At 36.6% G+C, this 9,969-nt stretch overlaps 1 protein-coding gene across 1 annotated transcript in view; it reads right to left on the bottom strand.

Moving 5' to 3' along the window:
- nlgn3 (neuroligin 3) overlaps positions 1 to 9,969 on the bottom strand; it is a 268,431-nt gene that overhangs the window by 74,983 nt on the left and 183,479 nt on the right. Inside the window, exon 6 of the mRNA XM_015381581.1 lies at positions 5,031 to 5,216. Coding sequence (XP_015237067.1) covers positions 5,031 to 5,216 — 186 coding nt within the window. The remainder of the gene's footprint in view (positions 1 to 5,030; positions 5,217 to 9,969) is intronic.

Raw genomic sequence — 9,969 nt, 5'->3', positions numbered from 1 at the left:
AATCAACCTTGATGTTTACTGAAGCGAGAGGTAAAGTTGCAGAGTTCAGATGTGACCGCTAAATCAATGGATGCGTGAGTAAACGTCCTTATTAATACTGATACTATTTTTAGTCTCTACAGTCCAAGTACAAATGAGATAGATAGATAGATAGATAGATAGATAGATTGATTGATTGATAGACAGACAGACAGACAGACAGAAAAACAGACTAATTGATGTTCTAATAGGCTCTAGGGAGGATTTACTAAACCTTAGAGTTGCTGTAAAGTGGCTTATTCCTATAATATCAGTTGGTCTTCAACCATGCCGAGTTGCCACTTTACCACAAGCAATCGCATGAAGGGTCAGGCTCTATTTAGTAGTCACCATCCAACTTTCTAAAAGTTTGAAGCAGTCCCTGTAGATTGTCCTAGTGCTGGAATTCTATTTAGGCTAAAAAAGTAAAAACAAAAAACTAACTGAATCAAAACGGCATCAAGATGGACACTTGTTGTACAGTATATAACCTTAGTTCAAGATGATATACAGTAGGCATTAAATGTCACTATGTGAATTTAACGACCCAGCCGTTCAAACACAGTAAATACCAAGCCTTCAATCCAATCCAATCCACTTTATTTATATAGCATGATTTCAATAAACACAAGGTTTCCAAAGTGCTGCACAAAAAAGATAAAATAACTAAAATAAATAAAAGTAAATAAAATAAAATAAAAGCACTGCCCGCACAGGATAAAAATATGCATGTGTATACATAAAATCAACATGTGTGTACATAAAATCAACAGAATGCTGTTGAGTCACTAAAACTAGAAACTGATTTCTCCAGATATTTTCAAATAAGTTTCATCCATTTCTTCATAGAGGAATGCGAAAAAAGTCAGTCTGTAGAGTTTTTAAAAGCGAAGAAACATGCTGTGTATTAAAGTTAAAAGTAGAGGATGCAGGTGGGTTGATTTTTACCTGTCAAAAGTATATGCCATGTAGTATGCTATGTAGATAGAATTTTTTTTTTATTTCCTCTCTGTTTATTGCGTTGACTTGGCAACAAGAGCATCCCACCAGTTTTTCCTCCACTGACTGCTTTGAAAGCAGGTGCAAAAAGACACTTCTCCACTCGGATTTCCTGTCACATCCTGCAGCCCACTCCAGTCCTAAACTTTCTATAATTACAACAATCTGTGCTCCAAGAGAGACTGTGTGAAATCTGATTGCTATTGGTAACATTCGCAGCAAGAGTCCTGCTGTGATAGAAGGCTTCCTGTTTCAATTTCCCAGGATCCCTTCAAGTTTTTTGCTTGCTCCTTTCTTTTTCACCCCATCAGTAGGCCATACATTTCCATTCAGGGGGAAAAAAACAGACCCGGTAATATCCAATTTACTGGAAGGCAGAAGAGATGGTTTCACTAGCAGTATAATAACATGCTACATGAAGCGTGGCAGTATAGAGTATGAATAAAAAAAGGCATCTATGATAAAAATTCAATCCAAAGGCAGTCATCATTCATTGGAGGAAATCAAGACAATTAGTAACACTTTACTGCAAATTGAGGAACATATAAACAAATCGCAAACACTGACATCGTAATGGGCCTAGAAGAGGATCAGCTCATATGGCCTGTTTCAAATGCACATTGGTAGACTAATCAAACATCATGAACTTACTGGAGTGACAAGAAAATAAAATGATATGCATTAGTGTATGGCGGCCTGCGCGGGTGTTGTTTGTGCATGACTCAAAGGCTGGAGTACAACAGTCTCTGTCTGCAGTAAGATTGATGATCTTAATGTACTTATAAACAACACTTTCAAACTGTAATGGCATTCCTGATAAAGTTGAGTGAAAAGCTTTAAAATAATCTCCTGTTTTGATGTAACATTATGATCTAAACAAGAAAAATTCACAAAACAGAATCACTTTTTGTCTTAACTGTACATGCAAACCAGTTTTTTTTCTAAAACACTGTAAGAAATTAATAATTATAAAAAAAATGCAACTACGAACAGTGTAAAAAAAAGTGTAAAAACTGTTACCCTGATTGATGTACTTTTGTTCAGATGAGACGGACCTGGCAGCATCATCAAAATACTACAGATATGTCTGGACAATAATGGCATACCCTCATACTGTCCNATCCAATCCACTTTATTTATATAGCATGATTTCAATAAACACAAGGTTTCCAAAGTGCTGCACAAAAAAGATAAAATAACTAAAATAAATAAAAGTAATAAAATAAAATAAAATAAAATAAAAGCACTGCCCGCACAGGATAAAAATATGCATGTGTATACATAAAATCAACATGTGTGTACATAAAATCAATAGAATGCTGTTGAGTCACTAAAACTAGAAACTGATTTCTCCAGATATTTTCAAATAAGTTTCATCCATTTCTTCATAGAGGAATGCGAAAAAAGTCAGTCTGTAGAGTTTTTAAAAGCGAAGAAACATGCTGTGTATTAAAGTTAAAAGTAGAGGATGCAGGTGGGTTGATTTTTACCTGTCAAAAGTATATGCCATGTAGTATGCTATGTAGATAGAATTTTTTTTTTATTTCCTCTCTGTTTATTGCGTTGACTTGGCAACAAGAGCATCCCACCAGTTTTTCCTCCACTGACTGCTTTGAAAGCAGGTGCAAAAAGACACTTCTCCACTCGGATTTCCTGTCACATCCTGCAGCCCACTCCAGTCCTAAACTTTCTATAATTACAACAATCTGTGCTCCAAGAGAGACTGTGTGAAATCTGATTGCTATTGGTAACATTCGCAGCAAGAGTCCTGCTGTGATAGAAGGCTTCCTGTTTCAATTTCCCAGGATCCCTTCAAGTTTTTTGCTTGCTCCTTTCTTTTTCACCCCATCAGTAGGCCATACATTTCCATTCAGGGGGAAAAAAACAGACCCGGTAATATCCAATTTACTGGAAGGCAGAAGAGATGGTTTCACTAGCAGTATAATAACATGCTACATGAAGCGTGGCAGTATAGAGTATGAATAAAAAAAGGCATCTATGATAAAAATTCAATCCAAAGGCAGTCATCATTCATTGGAGGAAATCAAGACAATTAGTAACACTTTACTGCAAATTGAGGAACATATAAACAAATCGCAAACACTGACATCGTAATGGGCCTAGAAGAGGATCAGCTCATATGGCCTGTTTCAAATGCACATTGGTAGACTAATCAAACATCATGAACTTACTGGAGTGACAAGAAAATAAAATGATATGCATTAGTGTATGGCGGCCTGCGCGGGTGTTGTTTGTGCATGACTCAAAGGCTGGAGTACAACAGTCTCTGTCTGCAGTAAGATTGATGATCTTAATGTACTTATAAACAACACTTTCAAACTGTAATGGCATTCCTGATAAAGTTGAGTGAAAAGCTTTAAAATAATCTCCTGTTTTGATGTAACATTATGATCTAAACAAGAAAAATTCACAAAACAGAATCACTTTTTGTCTTAACTGTACATGCAAACCAGTTTTTTTTCTAAAACACTGTAAGAAATTAATAATTATAAAAAAAATGCAACTACGAACAGTGTAAAAAAAAGTGTAAAAACTGTTACCCTGATTGATGTACTTTTGTTCAGATGAGACGGACCTGGCAGCATCATCAAAATACTACAGATATGTCTGGACAATAATGGCATACCCTCATACTGTCCAACAGACTTATGATTTATCATTATTGTTTTTTTAAAGTTCATACATTTCTAACACTTTCAATGACCAGCTTAAAAGAAAAAAAAGACATAACAACAAAGGAATAAAGAAAAAATGAGTAAAGAAAGATGGATGAATGGATTTGTGGGAAATGGGACACGGAATAAAGGCTGGAAATAGTAATATTTTTTCCAAGTTCACTTTTTTTCTGTACTTATTCTTACGCATTTTGACTCAACATTTTTAAAGCTTACAGAGACTATGTTTATGAAATATTATGGGGTGCAGAGAAAACTAGTTGCTATCCTATTGGTAAAATGGAGTTCCACAATGTTTAAACAACATCAGGGCCAATATTTTCCAAACCACTGATTTTGTAAAAAAAAAACAATTTTTTACTCATGATTTATGTTCACGCTAAAAGAAATGCAGTAAATTTAAAGTTCAGATTTTTCAACATTGTTTTTGTTTTAGTTTATGCTATTACAATAAAACACGCTTTTAATTCAAGCCTTTTTTATACATCTTTACAAGTAGGAGTAAAGCTGGATATACCAAAATATTTTTTATTGTTTTTAATCATAATTTCCTAAAGCATTATACTTAAAGCATGTCTACATAAAAATGAACATTTTATGCAAAAGGAAGCTTTCTTATTTCAGACATTTCCACTACTTGATTTTATGTTGCATGCATAAACAGTGCTATACATTAAAAGCATGACAGCACAGAAGCTCTTAAGTCTGATGCATGAATTACAGTTTTCAAGTTGAGGACGATAAAGTGATGATTTGACTTTGCAGGAACACAGCTGGAGCTTGAGTTCTGCAGATAGAACTCAACACCAACACACGGTTGTGCACTTATTTGTACAAGTGGAAGTGCTTCTTTCAGAACCTTTATTATGTATTAGTAGTAAAGTTGTATCTTAATTCAGCAATGCATTAAAAGAGCATAAGCTTGAAAGATTGGCTGTCCATGTCAAACACAAGAGCTGCATTAAGCATTAAAGCCATGGCTAACATGAGCTGTAAATCATCAAGAGGTAGCATTAAGGTAGCCAAGAGACAAACAACAATCTTTAGAAAGAGGACAGTGAGAGACTGTGTGCGTCATTTAGCCTTAATATAGCTACCTCCTCTTTATGAAGCCATGTTCTTTTTTACCCTGTTCTGAAAAAGACACATCAATCCAGCATGCTTGTTTCTGGAATGAATATGTAGGTAAATCAAATATATAAAAAAAGAAATACTCATAGTTTGCTCAAATTTGAATGTTGTATTGAATATGATGCTATTTTAGGAGGTCAAAGAACATTAGACGCTACATTTATCCTTTTTATTGATGTGTCCTACCTTCGGAGTGATGGGAGAGGGTGAGCAAACTGACACAGGAAGCTCCGATCCCAGATCCGAATACGGTGATGCGGTTGGAATCTCCTCCGAAGAAGCCAATGTTCTCGCTGATCCACCTTAAAGCCTGGATCTGGTCCAGAAGCCCGTAGTTCCCTTTGGCAGCCTGATCACCTGTGCTGAGGAAGCCTGAAACAGATAAAGATAAAAAACGATAAGAATAAAACCCATAAAGAGTGAGGAAAGGGATTGGTTTGAGAAAAAGGAGAAAAAGAAACAGGCAAACATGTATCCCCACTTTCACATTGTCACAGGAAGCGTCATGGTGAGTGACAGCTGCAGTGAAATCATGACTTATTACATGACACTGCTGTTGGTAAAATAGGATTGCATGTGCCCACATGTCATCTATACCTCATGGAAAATCAATGGCACGTCTCCCTAGGTGAACATCAATCATAAATTACTCTGTGCGGAGCAATATTGACCAGTACAAATGAAAAACTTACAGATTTATAGAAAACCTTAAGATCCTGTGTGAAAAATGCAGGATTTGATAATAATTTCCTCTACTTTTCCTCTGAGATATTTCAAACCTCTCTAACACTTGTCATGTTTTCAGTGACAACACACACAATTCGTGGGCATTTTCCCTACATGTCAGAGTAATCTGCCATGTGAGGTCTAAGTTGGAAAAGTGTGCGTCTCCTGGGTACATCAGAGCTCATGTTAACATACCACTCTCTCTCCAGGGCATAAGCCCTGCTGAATGATGGGTAATCGTGAGTCATGGGAGAAGATCAAAGGCAGGCAATCCCTAAAGTCCCAATGGTGGATTTGGTGTCCGTCAAATCCCCGGGCATGCATGTGAGGTGACAGCTTGTAGACGTGTGGAAACCAACACCCAATTCTCTTTCACAAGCAATAAATGTGTTGATGGAGGATGTTTAAAGGCCTCCAGTGATGGTCCTTCAGCATTGTGGCTTCCAACATCTATTTCATGGTCTGTGCCTTCATCTAATAATGAAGTCTGTTTTGAAGTCCGCTGGGGAGGGCAGACAGTTAACAGCAAAAACTGATTAAAACGAAAAAGTTTTAATCTGTGTGATTTCACTGATGTCACTGCTCACTAAAGATAAGCAAAGATTAGAGAGTAGCCCTCCGCAGAGCTATTAGTTGTTTACAGGATGTACTTAATCTACTAAAAGCGTTCATGTCTAACATCTCAGTTTTCAATGTTTTCTACTTTAGATAATATGATGGGTAAAAGGTGTGTCACGCAGTGCAATGTAACTGTTTTAAGTTGACTTCAAAAAAATAACAGAAATCGCACGGAGAGGTAAATATCATCTACACGAACTGCATAAATCCATCCATTTTCTGACACGTTTTATCCCAAGTGGGGTCGGGAGGGGTGCTGGTGCCTATCTCCAGCTGTTTATGGGCGAGAGGCGGGGTACACTAACTGCATAAACTCTTTAGAAATTACATTTACTATGAAAACATGAGTGTAGTGGGAAGGATCTGACACATTTCTGTCAAAATAAACCACTTTTCCCAGCACAACAAACCAGAGACAAAAAGACAGAAAAAATATGTAATTATAAAGGTAGAATTAAGGTAGGTTTGGAAGATAGAACAGAATAGTATTCAACTTATTGTCATTACACTGCCACAAGTACAGAGCAATGAAAATAAGTCTCTGCATTTAACCCAACCCCCTTGGGGAGCAGTGGGCTGCCATTGTGCGGGGCCAGGGAAGATCCATTGATGGAATTATTGATCAGCAAATTAATAATGATGGATTGATGGATGGATTTACAAAAGATGGATAGAATTCATGTATCATTAGATAACAGGTCAATATATTGACAAACAGATTGATGAGTAAATAGGTTGATGGAGAGATAAAAGATACATTGGACAGATGGATTACATAGTTTGGAGATTAAAAAACAAAATAAACAAAAAAGAAACCTTTAAATAATAGTACATTTATTTCCCTTTTTGAATGAAAGTGAACAGAAATATGATTCTACTAAGCTATTTCTTATGTTCACACTCATTCAGAACTGACTGATATTAAAAATCATATTCTGTACTTTTTCCCATATTTACAGACTATGCTGTAACCAGAAGAAAATACCACCATATCTTTAAAATTTGCAGCACATTGCCGTAGCACACCCTCTCAACATAACAAAAACAAAGTACATCAGATTGTGTTTGTGCGGAAACCTTTTATAAGAAAAATCTCAAATAAAAATTTGGGTTTGACTTTTGTACTTGACCCTCTGTGAGTGTTTCATTTTCTTCACAATGTGGTTATTTTCATTTCTCATCCACCGGCTGCTTTTAAGTTTTGACATATAATCATTTTTGTAGAAAATACAGCATTTGAAAACTTTGAAGTGCCTTTTCAAACCATTAGTATTTGAGTGGTGAAGATGAATCCAGGCTATTTTTGTGTCAAATCTGAAATATCTTTGGTTTTAAAAATGTAAAATAGTAGTAATTATTCAGGGATAAGTAATATTGCGTAATCAATCTGTTCAAAATTGGAATATGCTGACAATCTGCTAAATCAAATAAATCACTGTCAGGACTCCTGTTTTTGTGTGTCTGTGTTTGTCTCCCTTTATCCACCAGGAGGCGCCTGGTTCTGGTCAGCCTCCTCACACACCTAGTGATGGTTTCCTTGTTAGACGGAGTATTCTTAAGCTGCTGACTGCCACTACCTCAACGCCAGAGTGTTTGCCAGTTTTGGGTACTCTAGCCAAGCTGAGTTTTGCTGAGTCAAACTGAGTTTTGTCAACCTGAGTTTAACTTTGTTTTTGTATTTGCCTCTCGGCAGGAAGTCACCCAGCAAACTGGATTTCTCGAAACCTTCTCTCCCTGGAAGGATCAACTGAGCTTCAAACTGAGCTGGGGTTCAAACAGGAGGTTTGGATCCACTTTCCCCAAGAGAGCGTTTGAGCTTCTCACTGAGAAAGGGATTCATCTACACTACGACCCGTTCAAGTACCGCAGGAAATCTGAGTGGCCGTCAGTTTTCTCTGTTCACCAACTAACAACCGCATTCAAATTCCCCACTGAGCCTGAACTAACCTCTGTGTCTTCCCCTCACTTTACAGTTCCGGTTGAGCAGTGTTCAGAGCAACACTCTCCCTCTGTTTAACCTCTTCAATAAAACCTGTTAAACCTTTTCCCTGGTCTCTCTGTTCGGTTTTCTGCATTTGGGTCTGAACTTTGTAACATCATGACAATCACAGGATCTTCTATAGCACACTAAATGCTCTATTGTTATTTTGTCGCAAAGCAATAATTTTCCTCTTATTCATTTAGTATTTTGTTGCAATAAATATTGGTCTTAAATATTATGTCAAAACTCTGTAGTAAAAATGTTTTTCTTAACCATTTTAAATTCAAACTTCTATCAAACAGTTTCCTCTTGTGTCATTTTTGCTGCCGTAATAAAAACTACTTGTTACTTGGGTTTTAGAGTGAGAAAATTAAGTGAATTTTATGTAACACAAAGTCCTGTCACATCTTTAAAGAAGCTGTGTTGCTTTGTATGCACTCCTGTCATAAATAGTGCCTGTAGATCAGGATCAATGGTGTGGAATTCAGTGTTCTACTGCATCAAGACTTGTAACAATACTTTTTCATATCCATGAGCAGCTCTTTTATGGTAGCCATAATTATTATCTGAATTAACCAGAAGTTAAGTTTGTTGCTGATATTTCAATTATAATGCGGTGAGCAGATAATATTTGTGGTGCTGCATGAGTGTATGTAAAGTTGTGATTCAGCCCTAACTGAAGCACCTCAGTCGCACTTTATGAGTGCTATCGTATAGCGGTTCACCATTATGAACAGCAACATAATTTTCTTTCTAAGCAATTGTAATGAAAGGTAAATACACAACAGTCTGAAAGAGGTACAGCATTAAAACCATGGTTGGCCTTTTTGCTTGTGAAAAGTCCAGGTTTTATGCGTATAGAAAAATACTAATTCTGCATCTCTGACTTCTTCCCATAGGTCTTCACAGAAGGCTCTGAAAGCAAAGACTTTAACTACTGCAGAATATTAAGTGGTGTTAAACTTAGTGGCATTTAGCTGTATTTTTTTGGTCTTAAAACAGGGCAGAGAAAATAATAGAAAAATCCTTTATTATCTCACAGTGGGAGGAATTCAGGTAAACCAGCAGCAAAGTGAAAGGCAACTTGAAACATACAGATACAGACAAAGCTAGAGAGTATAAGAACAAAAATAAGAATAAAAGACTGCACACTAAAGGTACATTAACAATGTCAAAATATATTTGCCTGTACAACACAACAAAACTAGATCCAGTCCCTGGGCTTTAGGTTTAAGACCAACCATAATTAATATTACTTAAACATAACATTAATATAAAAAGTGGTACATTAGACGTACATTTATAAAAGAAATAGTGTGCTCAGATTAAATATATGTGCAACTGAGTGGGTTGATTTTAAAAAGTCAAAAAGTATTTGTATATTTTTACATAATAAACAACACCAGACTACTAAGAAGAAGGACAAGCCGCAAAAACAGTGAGGTTGTAAACACTAATATAGTTTGTCAGGAGTAGTGATGGTTAGAAAGTCGTGCAGCTGCTGGCTGAAGGATTTGCAATAACACTGTTTATTAAGTATTAAATATAGGCTTTCTAGCTCTAAAAGAGCATCATGGATACGATGCGAGACATTGTCCAGCAGTGATGTTATTTTGTACTGCCTTCTTTTGTTTTCCATCACCTGTAGGAGGGTAAATGTAGAAGTTAGCCAATATATTGGGCTTGGAAGGTGAGGTTGCGAGGCCCACTCCCACAGACTGTCACTCTGGGTCCCTGAGCAAAGTCCCTTAACCCCACTCTGCTCCTCAGGTGCCGCAAATGGCAGCTCACTCCTCCCCA

This window comes from Cyprinodon variegatus, unplaced genomic scaffold (genome assembly GCF_000732505.1).
Source record: "Cyprinodon variegatus isolate N-32 unplaced genomic scaffold, C_variegatus-1.0 Scaffold236, whole genome shotgun sequence".
Taxonomy (NCBI): domain Eukaryota; kingdom Metazoa; phylum Chordata; class Actinopteri; order Cyprinodontiformes; family Cyprinodontidae; genus Cyprinodon; species Cyprinodon variegatus.
Note: the sequence above shows the minus strand (reverse complement) of the source record. Positions and strands in the feature narration are given on the sequence as shown.